The 21,381-nt window shown below is 41.6% G+C and overlaps 1 protein-coding gene across 4 annotated transcripts in view; it reads right to left on the bottom strand.

The window, feature by feature from the left end:
• The window catches only part of SMG7 (SMG7 nonsense mediated mRNA decay factor), a 51,542-nt gene that overhangs the window by 19,829 nt on the left and 10,332 nt on the right, over window positions 1-21,381 (bottom strand). For all 4 annotated transcript variants that reach the window (XM_005487051.4, XM_005487055.4, XM_026793457.2 and 1 more), the window contains exons 2-9: window positions 10,728-10,759; window positions 9,380-9,497; window positions 8,236-8,368; window positions 5,272-5,443; window positions 4,402-4,473; window positions 3,328-3,478; window positions 2,866-3,001; window positions 681-843 (exon numbers count right to left, since the gene is read on the bottom strand). In XM_005487051.4, the coding sequence (XP_005487108.1) occupies window positions 681-843; window positions 2,866-3,001; window positions 3,328-3,478; window positions 4,402-4,473; window positions 5,272-5,443; window positions 8,236-8,368; window positions 9,380-9,497; window positions 10,728-10,759 (977 nt within the window). The remainder of the gene's footprint in view (window positions 1-680; window positions 844-2,865; window positions 3,002-3,327; window positions 3,479-4,401; window positions 4,474-5,271; window positions 5,444-8,235; window positions 8,369-9,379; window positions 9,498-10,727; window positions 10,760-21,381) is intronic.

The following is a 21,381-nucleotide window of genomic DNA, read 5'->3' as shown; positions in this document are numbered from 1 at the left end:
CAGGCACACAAATGCACTGGAGCTCTGCAGGCAGGCACCCAGCCCAGACCCCTTAGAGTAACCACACCCATGTGACCATGGTGCCTTCAGAATCAGCTCCAGGCTGGAATTTGGAGAAATCCAGCTATTCAGAAATTTAGGTGTTGACAAACAAGGCCAAGCTGACAACAGGCTCAATCAGGTTAAGCAAATCAGCATTATGTGGCTAGAGTCTAAAATGCTCTGCACTCTCACTATCTCCTGGTTGATATTACCAAAGGCAAAGAAATAGCTGAGGTCTTGGTTGACTCAACTTCAACTTCAGTCCTGTTGAATCAGAACCAGTTCCATTCAAAGCAACTCCAACTGTTTGCAGCTAACTGGGGAGCAGCCCCCAAGAGGGGTACTACTCACCACCAAGCTGGATCCAGCTTTGCACCCAAGTTAAAATGCTCTTTCAGAACCAGGAAAATGATGCAGAGAAACACTTCAAACAGAGTAAGTCTGGACACAGAAATCCAGTGTTAGTCAGCACTGCTGACAGAAATGATCCTGTGTGACCATCATCTCTCACAACTTTCTCCCTAATGTCTATTCTCAGCACTTAGCCAGCCATCAAGCTAGATGCTGACAGGAAATTACTAATGGATTCCACATTAAAACCAAGGGAACTACAAAAATCAATTAGCTCCCACACTTACTGAAGAGAGCCAGGAGCTGTGTCCAGCAGAGCTGCTCATCCTGGCTGTAGCTGTGCTGCTCCGTTTCGTTGCTGAAGTCCCGCAGGTGGTGCAGCTGGAACAGGTTGATCACAGTAATATGGACTAACTGCTGAGAGTTGAAGGCCTTCTGGAACAACAACCTCTGCAACAAACACACAGGGTGCACATATTTTTAGATGGCAAAACACATGCTTGAAAGGACTGGTAGGTGCTCCTTCACTGCTTGACTAATGTTTCTGCTCTTTCACAACATTCATTCTGGATTTTATTTTCAGGTCATCCCTCCCAGCACAGCACTGGGCTCCCCAGGAGGACCCCACTGTTAAGCACAAGGTTTTTGCTTGCACACCAGCTCAGACACACAACAAATCAACATCCCCTTTGCATATGGTTCTCTTCCAGAGCAAGTGCTACTTGGAACGTGCACAGACAGCACTGCAAAGGCCCATAGATCCACTGGGTTTGTCTGCCCTTCAAAGAACCAGCATGGAGAAGGTGACATTTTAAAAAACACCCCAGGAAAATTTAACTACTGCATGGTTATGCATTAAAGACTAATTCCACACCTGACTTCATGGGTCACAAAATGCCTCAGTGGACTAAAACAGAGAGAGATATTTACAAATGTCTTTCAGTAACTATGCTAGAAAAGACAGCTCTCTCAGGACAGGAAAAGAGACTTCAAGCTTTTTGGGTGAAAAAAAGAGCTATCCTAAATCTCAGCAACACAACTATCAGGGAATCAGCTGAATTAACTCATGTAAGCATCAGGAAAAGGTTTAAGCTCCACATTCACCCTTGACTCTCATTTAGGGCATGAAGCATGAGCACTGCACAGCTGACAACTGAGACTGGCAGAGCTGCCAGCAGCAGCACCCAGAGCCTGGCTGAATGCTCCCAATCCTGCAACTGCTCTCCTCAGAGTTAAAACGAGCCACAAAATTAAAATAATTCACTATCATACAGCAAACTTCACATCCACATTCAACTTGGTGAAGTCAGAAGAGTTACTCTCTGATAAATTAGACCTTGTGTTGCATAATATAAACAAAAAAGGTAAAGTAAGCAACAAAGCAGGACTCTATTAGCTGTTTTAACACTCTGGATCAGTCCAGAAAATTAAGACTGTTCCACATGCCTGAGCAATGCTCATAATTATTGATTATAAGCACTGTGGAAAAAGCAGTATTTTTTCAACAGCCAGCATCACACATGGAAAGAGATACAATTATTTCATTTTGAAACATAAACTGCCAAGGTTGGAGCAGTCAATTCATAGGAAGTTCTGTGGATTTTTAAATTTATTTTAAAGACATTGTGAACCTAACTGTAGCAGCACAATTCAAGACAAAAAAGAATAAAAGGACTGTAAAGACCATTTGTGATTTTTTATATTGCTCAGACCACATTCCCCTTTCCTATTTTTGAAAAGCATCCACTGCTCTGCTGAGCATATTCATCCTCCCTGATGCTTTTCCACAAATTAGGAAGCTGAAGCAGAGCAGTTTCCAAAAGCCATTTACCAGTTAACACCATGTCCTCTCTGAAACTATACTACTTTGCATAAATACTTCATAAAATTCTTTTGTTTTGATCTTGGCTGTATTGCCCAACATAATGAGCTGGGTATGTAACCAATGGGACTCCTGAAATTTCCATGGAAAACATGTTCAGCATAGCTCTAGTCTGCACAGAGTAAGGTTGTATAGGACACTTTTCAAGGGCAAACTGTTAACAGGAGAAGCAAGTTTCCCAAGGCAGATTAAAAGCAGCCTTAACAACCACTGGGAGTGAATGATAGACATCCAAAACATGAAGCTCTCTAAATTCCTCAGGCCACCAAGCCAAGATTTCACAGATTAATCAAGTCCTTTTTACAGGTATCCAAGAATTATTCAGGTTGAAGAGCAGAGAATCAACAGCGGACACTGATTTCTACTGTATCTCCACCAACAATGGATCATGTGTCAAATGGGAAAAATCCCTCATCTTGGCAGAAGTTACCAGAACTATCCAATGTCAGCTGCAATGCAAACCTTCCCTAACTGGCTACTTGAGCTTCCTGTATTTTATCATGTGAAAGAATGATTAATGGACTGCAATTTCTGAACTCAGCTGGTAAAAATATTCTCAATATACTAATTAATATGTTGTTAGAACTAACCTTGAACTGTTCTTCCAGCTTTTCTCGAAGAGGGCTCAGCTTCTCCAAGCTCTTACTCAGGTACACATGGCCATGAAATTTAATAAATGCCTTGATGAAGTCAGACACGCTCCATCGAGTCTTCACCTCATCACGACTGCATTCAGAACAGACACACCCGATTCAGTCTTTGGAATTACACACAGCTTCACACAACACCCCAGAATTACTCCAAAATGAGGGAGGAATGTCCTGCAAAGCTACTTTTTGTGTTGGCACAATATGCTTATTTCCTGCATTCAATAATCACAGTCAGGAGCACCACATTCTTTGTTCCATGCACCTCTGAGGATGCTCTGACTGGACAAGGGCCGAGGGATTTCTGTTTCCACTGCCAAATATGAGTAACTTCTAGCAAGGCAGGAACTTTTAGAAGAAATATCTTCCAACTTACCTGAGTGGCAATAATTTACTTAGTCTCACCTTTCCAGTGCTTTAGAAAGTGCTTTTTGTAGGTTAGTGGAGGCAGCTGGGAAAGGAAACTTCACAGCAATGCTTCTGCAGTAGTAGAAAATTGTGGTCAAGTGGTCTCCTTTGGAGGAAGCTAGGATAGCCAACTGATTATAAGGCTGACCTAAGGGAGAAAAAGACAAGCTGTCCAACAAGTTTCTCCTGAGGGAAACATGCTAGATTTCAGAGTATATGTGGTCACCTGGAAAGGGAGCATAAAGTCCTCTGTTCTTCAACAGGCAAGGCTTAGATGCATCTGCTGACCCTTCCACCCCAGCCTCAGATCAGAACCACTTCAGTGAAAAAGCTTCTAAATTTGTGGTGCATCAGCTGTTTGGAGGGTTTTGTTTGTTTGCTTGTGTTGCCTTTGTTGCTTGCTTTTTGTTTTGGGATTTGGTCTTTTTGGTTGTGGGTTTTTGTTTGTCTGTCTTGTTGCCTTTTTTTTTTTTTTTGGATGGAGAAGGATTGGGTATGGGGGTCTCTGATTTTGTTTGCTTGTTTGTTTCAGGGGGTTGAGGTTTTGTTTTGTTCAGTTAGAATGCACTGGTTAAAAAACTGGATCACTGGTTTCAGCAGCCCAGCTCAAAAGTAACTTAATCTTTCATCACCATCCCTGTATTTTGGGCCACTGGAAGACAATAGCTCCAAAGCTAGATCCCTGAACTAAAGAACTCTAACTCTCATCAGAAACTATAAATTGGCATGGGAATAAACAATAAAAAAAACCAATGCTGGTGTAAAGCAAGTTTTCATTAATTGTACTTTATAATGCACGAATGTAACAGAGTATGGCAGTAGTGAAGCCTTGGAGTAAAGCTGCGCATTACTTCCCTTGTTTCTAAACCTGCACAAAAGGAAGCAACACAGATCATGCAAACAACCATTATCTAAATGATTTACTGATGGGTGAGGCTTTGTTGTATGATTGTGTGGAGAATTTGGAGAGGGATATTTATGTAAAAGCCCAGGTTTTCAACTGCCAGAGAAGAAAACAATACCCCAAATCTTCCTTTGGAATTATGAACTGGAAAGGTATCCCAGACTCACCATTAGAAGGGACAAGCTGAGCTGCATGTCTATAGTAAGACTCTGCCTGGCTGGTCTGATTCCTATAGCGAGCTAAGAAAACAGCAAAAAAACCCAAGTTGAGGCAACTCCAGTCTCCTGCAGTTACTTTCATAAAATGCAACTTACCTGAAGAGCATTTCACTAGCATTTCAGGAATAAGCATCAGAAGAATGTGCAATTACACCAAACAGAATCAAGATTTGACACATTTAATTCTGAGGTGGCTGTTTTGCCTCAGACCTAAGACTGTCTTATGGACAACAGTGCCAAGAATACCACATAAAGAGAAGTAAAAATATTTTTCATCCCTCTTCACAGGATCACCAACTAGATCTATTTCTAGGTTGTTCAAAAAGCAACTGCAAATTCCTGTGAAAAGAGAACTTTCTACAACACAAAGTTTTTCTCAAATCAAGAAAGAAATAAACTTGTTGAACTTAATGTAAAAAAGAAACCCCATTTATGAAAGACTGGATTTCTAAATGGTGCCCTTGTACATAAGATATTAGTGTTCTGGAATGGAGAAGTTGCTAGCCTGCTGCAACAAGCTTTTGTAATAGTTACCAGTTTCAGCACTTCCCTGTGCCTACCAGCTAGAACATGATTAAAATGCTAGGAGACAGACTCTAGCAGATCACTAGCAAGCCAGTGATTAACTGTCTCCATGTGTTAATGTGTAACAAACACTCGATAAGTCTGAACAGGGTTTCTTTCCAGGTCTTTCCCCTGCTGCAATCATCACAGGCACAATCAGCAACTAGCTGCTGAAGTGGAGCACATGGAGATCCCTCTCTAGAAGCTGAACACAGACAGAACTCCACGTCCCAGCCCTTTCCTTGTGAAACTCACCAATATCTCCCAGGTGGACAAGGCAGTGCTGGCAGATGTAGGAGCAGGAGCTGGACTGCGGCTTCACGATGGCGCTGGTGTGCGTCTGTTTATTGCTAATGATCCCCAGCTGGGAAGACTTCACACGGCACGGCAGGTCCACGTTAAAAACTGTGCACAATTCCTGGAGTAACTGCAAACATGGCCTGGCTCAGTGGCAGCTCCAGGCAGCCATTGCAAAGGCATCAAAACAAGTCACTAAACTAACAGAGCGCCACTCAGAGGCGTGTGCTCACCACTGATGAGCCAAATATATTTGAGGTGAACAAGCTCAATTTACTGAAAGTGAGACTTTACAATACATTCTCCATATGGAATTCATTGAGTTTCATTGTGTCCACTGTGTTCATCTGCCCATTAAGAAAAAGCTCTGCATCCCAAACCAGCAAGCAACTCAATCCTCATGATATTTAAATCACCAAGGATTTATCAGTGGAGACTGACTATAAGAGATCTACAGATATTCCTGGGTTTTATGGTTTTGCTTTGTCTTTTTGTTTTGTTTTTTTTCAGTAGGACCCTCAAGATGAACACAGGGGGTTTTATATCTTCAAGAAGTGACACTGTTCTCTGAAAATATTAGAAAGGAACATCCCTCAAACTCCAAAGCAGCTTGTTCCAACATAAGAAACCCAACTTTAACTTTAGAAAGAAACTATCCCAAGTATAAATTTCAAAAGAAGCTGGAACATAACCAAGTTGATAAGCAACACAAGGCAATGCTAACAGTTCAGGGGCTGAGGTGTCAGTAAATATTTGCACTAAGCCAACACTGAGACTCTTTCAAGGAACAAGGCATCAGCTACTTGATCAAATATTTCAAAAGCTGATTGAAAGAAAGCCTCAACTCTGTCATTCTAATTAGTGCTTTTGAAGTTTTTCCTAATGGACTCCAACATAAATACTCTGCAAAGTAATGGCAACCAGAGAGTGAAGAGTGTTTGTTGGACTGATTACTAGGGCAACAAATGCAGGTAAGAAGTGACAGACTTTCTCCCAGCTGGAAACATGCTCAGTCTCCAAATAAAACAGACCTGCAGGAGAGTTGCACTTCCAGATAAAGGCACAGAGAAAGCCCATGGCTGACAGAAACACATACTCTGTCAGCAAGATGTGACATGATGCTTTTGCTTGCTGCAGAAAGATGTTTATGTTACACCTCACACCTCTTTGCCTCTTTCTTTATACAGTAAAGAATAAATCCCCAAACAAGAGAGAACCTCAGAGATGAAAGCTGGATAAAAGAGAGCATCTTGACATCTTCAAAGATGCCAAATTAAGAAAATTCATGCTCTTGTTCAAAGATGTCACTTGGGGAAGCCTCACAGCTGGAGAACAGGTACCTTGGCTGAGCCAAGGCTTTAGACTGAAAATGTAATTAACATCACAGCAAACAGAGAAAGATGACCCAGTCTGTAGTGTCAAGCTCAGAAAGAGTAAAATTCCCTGATCCACTGCAGGAAAGAACAAGGCTCTTACAAGACAAACAGTGTAGAGGTAAAACACCCTTGGCAACCATGACAGCCTGTGAAACTGGCTACTTCCAACAAGCAGCTTTACAAAAAAAAAATGCTGAAGGGGAAAAAAGGGCAGCCACAAGGGTACCCTGGGGTTGGCATGGCAGATGTCTGGAATCCAACTAGGAAATGATACAGTACAAATGACCTACTGTGAATGCTGTAAGCTGAAGACAGTGTAAATCAGCCATGAAAAAGTTTACTCTGAACACTGAGAGAGGATTCAGCAACGACAATGTTGTTGAAGCAGACACCAAATGAGGGGAAAAAAGGAAGGAAAGGCAAGTTATCTTTACTAAGGCTATTACCATACACTGACTCTTATTCTCCATAGTTTAAATCTAATGAAATCTAACACAGGAAAGAGTGTAGGCAAAAAAATGTCAGCAAAAAATAAGTATAAGAATAGGAATCACACTCCTTTGGCAATTAACTGAAAAACCTGCAAAAGATTCTTGGCCCAAGAGCACTCAATACAGTTTTGCTTTAGGGGAAGAAAAGTTCCTAGAAATGAACTAATTATTCTAATTGTCGAAAATTAAGATTTACACCTCAATGCTCATCATTGGTGTTAGGAGTCACAAGGAAGAGGCAAAGAACAAAACATTAGGCCATCACACACATCCCATGCATCTGCATTTTCTGCACATATTTCTGTTCCTGAGTAACTTAATCCAAGAACAAACTGATTATCCCTGCTTATCCTTCACTATACAGCAAATGAAAAGGAATGAAGGCAATGGCCCACAAACATATATAGCAATGAGAAGCCAAATGGGAATTTTTAGAGAAACAGCAGGAAAAAAGTACTAAGAGCACATCAACTAACTCATCTGCTGCGCTTGAGATTTTTTGTGTCATCATTTCTGTAAGACATTACAATTAAACAACAAAATTCCTCACCACAGGTCACTGCAGACACAGAGTAAACGGCTTTAAGAGAGCCTGGACAGCCAGTGAAAGCTAGACTTTCTAACAGTCAGAGAACTCATACAGGTGGTAGTTCAAGAAGGCAACAGATGCACAGTGAGAAGGCAAGAGACAGTGCAAAGAAGCATCATACTACCCTTTCCTGCTGCTTTATGACTGCTCTGAGCAGGCACAGCAGAGCACAGTAAGAAATGGACCTCTGACCTTACCCAAAACAGTGGGGTTTAGGTGTTAAAGTAGATTCCATTAGAAAGGAACCTAAACTGCACCACAACCAGAGAAACAAAAGTTTCAGCTCAAGACTGATCAAAAGAAAGCCCATCAGCAGCTCTGCAGACATCTCCTGCTGAGAGCACCACAGTTAGCAAGGTGCACTGCTCAATCCAATGCAGCAGCAGTTTCCTAAGCTAAGGGCAAAGAACAGATTTTACCCAGCTAAAACAGATCCTCCACCCAGCCTGTATTTTGTGCAACTCACCTGTGTGTAGAAGCCACTAGCTGCCTCTAAAAACAGAGAAAGGTTCGCCTGAACTTCGCTCCGATTCGGATTTGCTCTGTTTTTCGCCTGACCCTGGAGTGTTGTGATCTGATTTTTAAAGGCATGATTCCAACTGAAAATAAAAGAAGCATTTATCTTTTTACTTTGGAAGTGTCTTATGCAGATGGCATAAATAACAGGAAAGAACTGTTTAATTACATAGCATCAGACATGAAGAATATTCAAATTCAAGTAACATTCAGATGAGAACAAATGTTAAATATGGAATAACCACCTTTCCTCACCTCTCATATCTATGGAAACAGATCCTGATATATATATAGCTAACATACATGTGTATATATGTATATGGCTAATGCTAGCATCATTGATATTTGCTGGCAATTGTTCTATTTTAGGCAGCATAGAAGGCCCTCCCTAAAACAAAATGTGGGGTACATAAATGAGGTTTAAAAATCATTCAATAACTGGAAGCCTGGAGAGGAGAACTCAGCCAGCCAACTCATCTGGTTTCCCTCAATGCTGAAAGAGCCACATGCTTCTGTTAACTAAATTTATTACAACTCATGTCTGCAGCTTAAATAACAGGGAATGGATTCAGGGCATGGAGAAAATCCAGCTGGATCTTATCCTGATTTGTAAGGTGTCAGGAGTAACCTATTAATTAACCCCATGAGCAACCCTGACTATTCCTCCCTCTGCCCAGCTCTACCTCACAGGGCTTAAAACCGGTCTTCAGCAGCCCCTGTTAGACCTTGCTCAAAGCTCCAGTTGATTACATCAGGCAAATCTCCTCCTCTCAGGAAAATGCAGACTTCAGCCCTCCCCTGAGAGCAGAGCAGACTGGAGCTCCCTAGCTTGTCTGCCTCCACCTGGCTCTCCAAAACCCAGTCCTGCATGACATGGCTGCCTCTGAATTGCCAGAGGTAAAACCCTAACCTACTGAATGTTCTTCATCAGCTCTGCAGGGCATTCTCATGTTTCACCCACAGTACAGCTCTCATTTTAAAGGAAATAAGACAACTATTCCATAGGTTACAATTGCTTTTCTGGAAGTCTCAGGGTTTCCTGCTGCCCAGCCCAGATCACATACACACACACACAAATTCAGTGAGGTACTTACAGGTCCTGCTCCACTTTTTTATCTAAAGCGTATTCCAAATCAGTCACTAGCATTTTTTGATATAAGTCCTGTAGAGCCTGTCTGGATGTCCAGACTTCTGCTGGACCCAGCTTTGAATCTGAGCGACAAGAGAGAAAAAAAACCAAAAAACCCAAAGTCACACAAATTTATGGAGTAAATCTGATTTTTCACTCATTTACCAAATGAAAGAATAGAGCTCAGTGTTAGATACACATCACCAAACACCTGCTTTTATCATTTTCCTCAGAATAGTGAAATACAAGAACTACAGAGGGGTTGAGGACTCACTGCTTAACTGAGGAGTCTCCTACAACTCCAGAATTAGATGTGAACAAAGTTAGCAGCTGGCAAGTTAAAAAACAAAACAGGTAGGAGAATGTGGCTCTCGATAAGTTATAAAACAGCAAAATTTCTTGCCACTGGATGAATTTAGAAAAATTTCCAGTGTAGCCAAAAATAATTGGCAGACAATAAATAAATGGAGGGATGCTAGATGGGACAGTGCATGGACACACTGTTGGTGTTTAAAGAACACTGTGGGCATTTTCTAACTCTTGAGTAGCTATCTGCTCTCCACCCCAGAGGGCGAGTGCAAACACTGCTCCCTGCTATTGAGTTACAGAGTCCAATTTCCCATGGCTGGGGCCGCAGGAGCACAAGGGACGGGCCTCACCCCAGTGAAACCATCCTGATACTGATGGTGCAGCCACTCCTCTTGGGTTAGATGGATCCAGGTGGTTTCAATGGTCCTATGGGGACTACACTAGCCTGCTACTCTAAGTACACCCAGGTGGCAAGCACAGCTGAGCAAAGGTTCGTGAGAGAAGCTAATTGTACTGCAGGGCTGATTCATTAATATAAACAATTTCCATTTCCCATTAGTATATATAGCTTAAATCACAGCTCACAGCATTTCACTGCATCTAGGGCTGCACTTTCACAACATGTGGTAGTGCTCAGCATTTCCTCACCCAGGTTCCTTAAAATCACCCAAATCCTGGCTAATCCCAAGTACAGCAGTTCCTGTGCTGGTCTGGGCAGGAGTCTCAGGTCCCAAGAGAGAGGTAGAGACATGAGACCTTCATCTCCAAATGTTTAGAACATCCAAAGTCAACTTCAAAAATATGTATTAGGTACAGGCCAAAGGGGCACACTTGTTTAAATACTATTTATTTATTTATATACAGAGGACAAGTCTTTAACATAAGGTCACCCACCTTCCAGAAAATTCTTAGGAAAGATAAGCCAAAGGAACACAAAAGGAAAACAAAACCAGGAATCAACTATTATTAATAAGCTATATAAACTGCATAATAAAGGCAATTACCTGTCATGTCAGCCTTCAGGACTTCTGCCTGCCTGTAAGAAAGCAAAATGACAATAAATTAGAAAGCTCAAAATAACTGACTTATGCCAAAGATAATTCATGCTGTGGTGAATCTGCTTTCAACTCTGCTCTAGTTCACCCCATGCAGGATTTGAGCTACTGTTGGTTCAACAGCACAACTGCTTTTATTTCATCCCATAACAGTAGTCAGCTGTTCACTTTTCCCTGCTTATGCCTCCTTCTGAACGAATATACACTAATAATGCTCACATTATAGTTTATATTTTCAGCTTTATGTGGCAGCAGCGTCCTGCCAACATTAGTGATAATTGCCTGGGACATTTTTATCAACTCTAAGTTGTCACACCTGAAATACAGGAGCCAACAGAGTCAGAGCAACACCAACTCCCATCAGGGTCTGTCGGCCCCTCAGTACAGCCCTCCTGCTCCCCATGCTGCACAAGTTTTTGTAGGGAGAAGGGATAAGACTATGGCTTCCCCAATTGCCTCTTTTCCTTGAGCTGCATCCCTAAAGCAATGCTTTGATCAGGCTTCCAAGGAAAAAAACACACAGTACACACAGAAAGAAAGGCAGCTACAGCTGACTACCTACAACTCCTGCACTGAGCATCCTCTGCAAATCCCCACTGCTGGTGAAGGCTGGCAAATAGCTTCCAAAAACAGGAACACTGGGGCAGTCCTCAATAAATAAATGTTTCTGAATGGTCAGTGTCTGGCTGGAGCAGGCAATGCAGGTGCTGCAGCTCAGCACTGTGTCAGCAGTACATAAAGCTTCGAGGAGCAGCCCTGCTGGTCTGCCTGATGGACACAATTCACCCAGGGCTGGCAGAGGGGACATGAGGCTGCCTGCTTGGGCTGGGTTTGGATCACACATGTCCCTCTGCTCCTGATGCACTCAGGTGGTGATGCAGATTTAGAGAGTGCAAGCTTTCCACACCAGACATGGAATCCTCCCAGCATATGAAATGTTCCTTTCACCTGCCTCAGAAAAAAACTAAAAACAAACACAGCTGGAAAACACACTGTGCCTAACATGAATGTCAGATGCCAGCTTGGAAAAGAATGGAGAGGCAGGAGAAAGCCCCACCTAATCCCTAAAGGGGCTGCAGAAATCAGCATATACTTTCTCTTGCCAATGTGAAGTTGTGGTGACTGCAAACAGTTTTTCAGTTTGTTCTGGGATCTACCTACTGGCCATAAACTATAGGGAAGGTTATGAGATCCACATGAGAATTAAAAAGGTGTTAGAATAGGATATAAATGAGTAACATGTAAATTGTTAAGTCCCTTTGCAAAATTCTGTTTATTAAATGCAAGCATTATCTATAACAGCTAACCATAGCCACCTCCATCTAAAAAGGAATGGCATGCCCCAAGAGCTTTAATTGTCAGGAACAAAAGTCAAGAACACCTTAACTGATACCAGAAGTGAACCTGTATCTTCCTCACCTAATCCAAATTCAGTAACTGGAAGCATGGAGAGCATTTAATGCCTTTAAGACAACTTCTTTCAATTATCAGAAAGAAGAGATAACAAAGATAAGCAAAGCAAATTTTAGCTATTGTATGAGAAGAAAGCTGAAAGCCAAGGAAACATTTTTTCCTCATCCATACACAGGCAACAAAAGGCACCTAAGTGAAGGCTCTCTGTGGCTGCAGGTTGGGAATGAGCAGATCCTGCCCCCAGGGAGCCAAGAAAAGACAAGGAGGGACAGCAATCTGCTGTGCAGGCTGTGCCTCAGCAGCCCCTGCATTGCTGACCTGCAAGCCCAGTCAGGCCCAGAGCTGAGGCAGAGCTGTGGTGATGGCAGCCAGCAATGCCACTGCTCCCAAGGAAAAGCTGACTTGCTCAGGTGCTGGAATCTCGCTTTTCTCAACAGCCAGCCAAGTTCCTACAGTCTGGCTCATGCTTCAAACATCTTCCAGTGCTGTGAAGGTCTCCTCTGAGCTGAGAACACAATCTGTGCTGCCAAAGCCACGAATGTTGAGAGGCTCAGCCCCAGCAGGACACGCAGGACTGCGCCCACAGACACCAGCCCAGAATTCTCTTCCAGGCATGAAGGCTCTGCCCTTTAAAAGCCAAGAACTGCTCCTCTGGAAATTACTTGTGCAGAACTACCTTCCACTAAGTCTAATCTTTAAATGAGGAATGTAAAAGCACCTTTTTTTTTTCCCCCAGAAGTTTGCCCTCACTGCTGCCTAGAGAATTCTGGTGAAGAGAGCCTCAGCCTCTACATCAGTGCAACTGCTGACAGGCTCTCTGTAAATGCACAGACCTGATCATATGGCTACCTGAGTTTCTACCAAAAAGACTTATTTAAAAACACTTTATTTTGGAAGAGAAGACTCATGGGCTCACAGAACAAGAGGCTTTAGCAACAATCGCTTCACCAGCCATAACACAGACTGCCTTGTAGAATTTATAAAATTGCAACAAGCAATACTAAAGAGATTAGCATTGTCATTTTCAATAAAATGTATAGAAATTATTTCAATACATCCTAGATTCCAAAGAAATTAGGAGAGTTGACCTAACATTAGTATACTGCTTCTCATTTCCCACCTAGAAACAGTTTGTTTCAAATAGCTGCATTCTGGGGCAGCCTGGGTACAAAACTTGTTCTGCATTAGTGGCAAAATATTAGCAGAGAGAAAGAGAAAGAGAGGGAGCATAGAGAGAAGATGCACTGCCTGTTCATTAAACAAACTTTACAATGGGCCTTTGCTGGTGCTCAGGGACTCCTAGTGGGCACCAAGTGGAGTTCACTGGTAACAGCTGGCAGGAGTTTCTCACAGTGCCAATGGCTTCTTCTATCACCCAGCATTTTTAACAAGCTTTTCTGGCCATATATTTTACTGCACCTCCTCATATTGAATTTACATTAGAATGACTCATTCTGGGACAAAAAAGGTTGCCTACTAGAAAACCTGGTAGGGCTTGCTTACACACTGTATCATTGCAAGAATATTCTCAGATACCTCCTCGCCCAGTTGGACTAAGCAGTTCAGTCAAGCTTCCCTAAGTTTGGGGTTTTTTTTTTATCCAAACCATAGTTCAGAAAAATTATATTTCAAGTACTTCCATATACCACCTTGATATAACAGCTACTCTTTATTATTTCCTAACCAAATATGTAGATTCAGCTCTGTGCTTTAGCCAAACTTTAAACTAAAATGCAACAGCCTCCCATCCAATTCAGTGAAAATGTCTGATAGCTAAAGGAATTTTCATTTTATTCATAAAAGTGAAAAGCTTCAAAACTTTAAAACACAGTAGTCAGGACTGTCTCGCAAGGTTGTAAAGGTATAAGATAAATAAAAAATTAGGAGACAAAAGAAACTTCTCTTCTCGTAAGAACCTGAGAGTATATAAAGTTCTAAAGACCCTGGAACTCAGAGGCGATATTTAATCTGGAATGAACCACTGGACTTGGCAAAGGAAGACAAGAAAGACACATTTCATTTTCCCTCTTCCAAGTTTTTACCATCTTCATCAATTAAGTTTTCCAAGTCAGAATAAGAATACAAGTTGTTTCCCTTAAGCTGGTAAGCAGTACAGAAAGAAAATCCCACAAATATTGGGATGTCTCTCAAATATATATTTTTGCAGTGTTTACCCTATCACACTATAGAAACACCAAAAGATCATGCAGTCGCACCTTCTCTTTAACACTAGAGCAAGTTTGCTTAATTTGATGTTAAAATCATGCAAGATCATAGAGCCTCTTTGCTTAACTATTTTATTCAAGTTTTCCTCTTGTTGCCATGTGACTTCCAACTCTATTTGCATATCACTGAACAAATGGATCTATTTTACCATTGTCCCCAAAAGAACTCATTTCTGTTCCAATATCTGCCTTCAGTACAGCTATAATTCAAGCACTCAATCACAAATTTTCAGTTCTGCATACACCACCCTGCATCTCTAATGGGGCTGTATCCATTCTCCAGAAGCAGAGGTCTGCTAACAAGCTTCATTATCAAGCACAGATCAGCCAATGAAATTAAGCCAAACTTCTCAAAGCAGCAGTTTTGTTACCCAGCTACCATCCTCTATATTTTGGAAGTCAAGCCTCGTTTACACCACACCTCTCTCATTTTCACAGTGAGGATCCGCCAGGCGTGATCTGCTCTGGCACGACAAGTTCTACAAAAAACCTGGAAAACCCCAGCTCTCGCAGAGCCAACAAGAACACCACCCTGCTTTCACCCTTCCTGAAGGGGAACTCCACCTGGTTTTCCCCTGACAGCCCTAAGCTGTATCAGCTGTATCAGTTCTCTCATCAAATCTCAGTAACACAACCCCCCAATGAGGAATTGAGGATTTACATGACTAAAATGGGCAATGAATCCAGGCAGCTGGGCTTACAAAAGCCAGCAGATCCAATCTCATTACTAAAAACTAAAAAAAAACATGAAGTGGTCAGGAGTTTCACTCCACGCAGAATTTCAGACTCCTGCAGTTCTCTTTCCTGAAGGTACTGTACCACAATGAAAAGCACCTGCAGCCTAAAGTGCCTCAGCAGGAGGTGACTGATCCCAAGGCTTATCAAGGGCACTGCCAGAAAGCTTTCATTCTTCTGAAAGGGAATAGAAAAATACAGAGAATAAATAGAATAAATGTGTGAAATGTTTCATTTTGGGTAGAAAAGGTAAATTTTCTATACTAGCATACTAAAAGTCAAACACTTAAATGAATATTTTAATTTCATTATTTCAGTATTTGGAAAGGGTCACAGCAGAAAGAACTTCAAAGCAACAACCTGCCATTTTAGATTTTCCTCAAAATAACAGTTATCTTCAACAAAAATTTATAATAGTTTTAATACTCAGTGGGTTTTTTTCCTTCACTTGTTTGTATTTAAGCATACTCATGCTGATTCAGGGCAGGTGGAAGCAGAAGGAAACACGAACAGCATGGACACTGAATATTCCACAGCATATTTAGGGGAGATTGATTGTTCAGAAGCCCCCAAGCACAGTATCCAAGACATCATTCACATGTGGAGTTTGGCACTTCTGATGCAAGAAAAACTTGCTGATACAAGTGGTTGACAGTCTTTTGGAAAATAAGTATTTTTCCTTCAATTCCTAAGAGTGACCACTAACACTTGCTAAAATCGAAAAGTTTGTTTTCTTCACAGTTTTTAGAGACTCTCTGGCTACCAATCCTTTACAGCTGGTCCACTTTGCTAAAGGTTGAATTCTCAAACATAACTCTGACTTCCCGAAACTGTAGACAGCAACTGTATCTCTAACTAAGACCTGTCACAAGGAAATATTTTTACAGCAATCTTAGGATTGTGCATAAACCTAGATGGTTATGCCTGAAGTACAGTAATAGCAAACTTGTGTGTAAACTTCAGCTTTTATTTTTCCTCCACCCATTAATTCAACATCACCTGAATACAACAGGCTTCAGACAACAGCTCCTGTTAACACATAGCTTTTCCTGAAAGGGCAAATGGATGCAATCAGGATTTTGCAGGGGTATATAGCATCCAACAATAATTTTACTTATTAATTTGTGTAAAGACTCTACCTACTCATATATCAGACATGTACTGTTAACAGTTTTACTTCTATAAAACAAGTTCTTACTGTTCCAAACTTTCAAGTGTTGCCACCTAATTTAAATGACCATAGTTTGCACAAAGTTCTGGAATTGCTTGCTTTGGGAGCTGGCAGGTTTGAGTAATTTCAGCTCTTACTGAGGTAGCAAGAGATCTTCAGCCTGTGGGTCATGGAATTAAATGTTCTAGGTGCCTTGGAAGGCCACTGCTAACACACACCAATGAAAAACACCTTTAACAGAATCATCTTATTGTCAATTTTATGTGCTAAGTAGTTTAAATCTTATTATTCCTCTTACAGGCAGCTGAAGCCAGGGTACAGCTAATTTCCTTGACCTGCAGTTTAATCAGATTATAGCTGTAGATCAAAGCCACAGAAACAAGTACCTCATCACCAGTAAAAACAAAAACCTACACTTCTGCAAGCAGATATAAAAGCAAAGCAATCACCACCTGAATACAAACCCCCTCCACAGGGAATCCTGCTCTATTCCTTTTGCGTTGTCACTGTGGCTGAGGAGGATGTCAAGAAATGGGGACACAGAGCATGGTTTTCCTTAATCCCATCTTCCCTCCTTCTCCTCTATTAGAAGCAAGTCATAAGAATCATCCTCAAAACACAACTACCAAAAGCAACTCTTTCCAAGTTTGATCAGAGCTGACAATCCTCCTCCTTGCATAAGGGTAGAAGTACCCTTGCAGTCAGCTTCATTCAAACTAATTTTCTTCCTCCAGTTTCATGGAAGTCAGTTTCGGTGTCTCAAGATTTTAAAACGATGTGCCCCAAAGGTAAAAGCACTCCTAAGGAAAGTTAATGTGTTCTTAATCTCTGATTTAATCTACAGAGAGGGAAATACAAACCTCCTACACTGCTCAGGCTTCTGGCATTCCACTGCCTCCACCAGACTCTCTGCTGTCCCCCTCCTTACACAGCCTGGAGTCAGAACATGAGCTAAATCCCTCATAAATGAGGTCCAGCCATTCAGGATCAGCAATATGCCTCCATCTGTCCCACAGAACTCCTAAACTTATGCCAGGAGAGTAACCTGAAAACCATATACCAAACAAGCCATATTTTCCAATTCAAGCAAGAACAGCTGGCAATAAATGTAATGTTAGGACTACCTCAGGAAAGCTCAGCTGTGTTTCCATAGTAATTTTTAAAAAATACTGACTATGCTGTTCTTTAACCCATTATCTTGACCTACTAGTTATGTGGAATTTTATTAAAGACAGCAGGGATAAAAATAACCTCTAAATGGATGGTGCCCAACAAAGAGAAGCACAAAAACTCCAGTCACCTTTAACTTGTTAACCTTCCAGGACCTGACAGCATAGCTCCACAGGTAACCCTGACAGTATTTTCAGTATAGAAAAATTCTGGTTTAGTAACAGTAATAAGAATTTATTAGCTATAAAAAGGCATGCTCAGCAAATAATAAATAGATACTTAATATGGGTGGTGATTCAAGACATTGATATATTTTCACATTAAGGAATACCTTCAAAAGAAAACTTTTAATAGCAAACAGTAAAAAAAGTAAAACTTTTGTGGAATACCCTGGCACATCCATACTGCATTTACTACACTAGTTGACAATATGTCAGCTTTGCAGCTAACCTGAGAACAAGTGAAAGGCAAAACATTTAAGATCAAATACAAAATCCATCTGTATATATCTTCCAATTTTTAGACCATCCCTTGCATAAAACGCATTTTTTGCATTTGTCAAAACTAAGGCAATCTTAAAGGTACAAGTGCACAAAAACTTCAAGACTGCCCTCCAATCCTCTCAGTCATTGACAGCCCTCTCCCTTAAAAGAAGTTAGACACCGAAACAAAGCTCTGCTCCCTCACTACCCACAATAAGGAACTTTGGGGAAGCACACAGAAGGGTCACCAGTTCTTAGGGCTGTAGTCCTAAGAGGGATGTGAAAGGTTTACAACTGAACTTGCCATGATAATTCCCACGAGGTTTTGAGACTGAACAAGGAGAAGCAACAGAATTATTTTCTGAACAACAACCACAGCCCCCCCCCCCCAAACTATGCCCTTGTAATAAACATATAGTGTGATGTTTGCTCTTGCAAATGTTAAATGTATGTGACAAGTTAAAAAGAAATTCTGTTAGGATCTGGTGTTTTTTTAATATAAATTTTGTAATGTTGAAAGTTGATCTCCAACCATTGGGGAAGTTGAAGCAAGAAGGACTGCACAGAGGTGGGATGAAGGAGGAGCTGGGTCAGAAGAGTGACACGTGCACAAGTGCGGGGAGGGTTGGCTGGTCAATAGCATAAATAAGGATTGCTATGGGCGTGGGCCATGTGCTTGTCAATAGCATAAATAAGCATTGCTATGGGTGTGGGCTGTGTGCCTCTGGCTGCACTAAGCACCCAGCACTGTCCCTTTTTCCTTATTCAGTCCCTTGCTGTGGTTCAATAAACTTTTGAAGGTTTTAAGAAGTGAGGAGTTGTTTCTCACACCCTTTTTTCTCTTTCAAACCCTGGTGAGAGCATACACTACCATGTCTCAGTGCTGATAAATGTATAGTAACACCAGCAGCGATTTGCTATATTACAGTTCCTGACTTGGTAAAACCACTTGCGTTAAGGGGCTGGAAACTGCAGACAACAGATGTTAGAACAAGTAAACATTACTTCTTTTAACAGCTTTTGCAATGAAAACCATTTCCAAAATTAGAGAAAATGCAGATATCTGAGCACTGAGATCAGCTTCAGATAGGTATCATCAAACCAGTTTCACAAAGTTCTGCTCCTCAAGTCAGCCCTGCAGAAGCCCAAACAGGTGAGGCAGGAGCTACCAGCCCTCCTGGATACTGCACAGGATCCCCCAGACAAGTGCAGAGAATCCAATTCAAAGGAAGGAATTGCAGTCAGTTCAGTGCCCCACTTGCCATGCAGACAAAATGTGCCCCCTCAACTGCCCACAGAGCTGGAGAGCAGTGACACACACCACACATTTCCCTCTAGAAAGGCCACTTTGCATCAAGAGGACAACAAGTGCAGCATCTAAATTCTGACTTTCAGCTCCACAACTTTCCTGCTGCCTCCAACCTCCACTAGCAGCTTGGAATATAAAACTCAGATCTCTTGCTCATTTTTGGTGTTCCCTACAGAACCCCTTCCTCAAACTGCCCCTTGCACAGAGGCAAATGCTGACCTTTATGCTCAGCAAGGCTGGAATGACTCCAACACAGAGGAAAGGATCATTTAAGAGGAGTCAGTTACTGGGAATTTGAGATACTGTCTTCATTGCTAAGCAGCAGACGGATAAAGAGCAAATCCATTAGATGGTACCATCAGAGGTGGCAGAAATAAAACACAAGTAATCCCTCACACTGTGTTTGTAGCAGGTTAGCTATGACAGATACAGTGGAGTTCAGTGTTTTCAACAGGTGCTCTCCAAGTCCTTATACTAAGATCTATGCCCAGATAGTCAAGGCCTTCCAAAATATAAGCCTTAAAGCAAAATTATTAATATTTAAATATTGTGGTCATTCAGTAACTGTAAACTGTTTTTTGCAAATCCCATTTGTTTTATAAACTCCCAATCACATTAACATCACACAAAACACACATCTATGCACAAACATGACATACCCAAAAGTTTTAAAAAGCTTTTCATTATTAAGAGGTTTGAAAGGACACCACATGGTACACACAAGCCTTGACAAAAACACACCCTGATTACATCTGGATATGATCCTAATTGCAAGCGGCATCTTAGAAATTATTTTCAATTCTCCATCTTGAAATTACATGCAAACCATACTCTGAAAGCACAGTAACAGCAGAAGGCTGAACACCAGTCAGGGAGAATATTATACCCTCCATTTATGATAATTAAACGGGTACTCAGTACATCATTGCCAATCATTTACAGGAGTCTCATTAGCTGCTCCCCATTCTCTATCACAAACACATAGGCAATGCTGTTCTGAGATAAACTTACTTTCCAAGCAGAGAATATTCAAATAATTTCTGGCTTAGCAACACAAAACTCATCTGCAGTCTTCTACTGTTGGTTCTCCTCAGGTCAGGAGTGGTTCATGCAGAAGGGCTGCTGCCTACAATACCCAAGCCCATCACCAAAACACACGGTACTCCTGGAATGTGGGAAGTTACTCTGTTCTGTATTCAGCCGAAGGGGAAACCTATGACCAATCCAACCAGCTCAGATCTAGCAAATGTTATTAGCACAGAAGGAGGGAAGCAGATGGATACACTACTACAACTGTCCCCTCCAGGAAAGGTGCACCTTGGAGCTTTGGGAGCCCATCAAACACCAACAGGTCTGGAGGAAATGCAGCCTGGTTGAGGAGATGCAGCTCCATGGCCCAAGTCCAGCTGAGCTGGGCAGCTCTGCTCCAGCAGGCCCAAACTGCCTCTGAACAGGATCTGCTGCCACCATTGCCCCACTGAGCGCTGCCAGGTGCTCCCAGTTAACCAGTAACCTCCTTTCCTGTTTTGAAAACTAATGGATTGGTTAGGAGCAAGCATCTGAGTAAATTTATAACTCCCAAGGTCGAGGCCTAAATATATTTATTAAAAACCAAAAAATTATTTCAAATTTAAATCAAGACCTAAAGACAGAGTCCTTTCTAGTTCTATGTCAGAAAAGTTCACATGATGTTCAGCTGACTACAAATCAGTATCTGCTTTATGAATCATATATGGAAAAACGTGGGGGTTTAGCAGACCTTTACTAAACATAAACTGTAGAAAAGAATAATGTGAATGCAGTTTTCCAGACTGCAGTATCCCTTTCAATAGCCAGACCAGACCTCATTATCTCCTGCAAAGGCTGAGGAAAAGGCTCCATAGCAATGGATTAACACACCCCACCTGAAGATCAAATCATAAGCCTAGAAAGGCCCTCCAAAGGTTATTTAGCCCATTCCATCACCCTGATGTTATTTCTGACAATCATTTAGTTGCTTGTTTTTAAAGTCCTACCAAGTCCCCTCCATAACCCAAAGCAGCACCCTGGACACTGCCAAACCATTCCCACATGGCATTATGCCCTGCCTTCAGGAACT

The sequence above is a fragment of the Zonotrichia albicollis genome, chromosome 8 (genome assembly GCF_047830755.1).
Source record: "Zonotrichia albicollis isolate bZonAlb1 chromosome 8, bZonAlb1.hap1, whole genome shotgun sequence".
NCBI lineage: Eukaryota > Metazoa > Chordata > Aves > Passeriformes > Passerellidae > Zonotrichia > Zonotrichia albicollis.
Note: the sequence above shows the minus strand (reverse complement) of the source record. Positions and strands in the feature narration are given on the sequence as shown.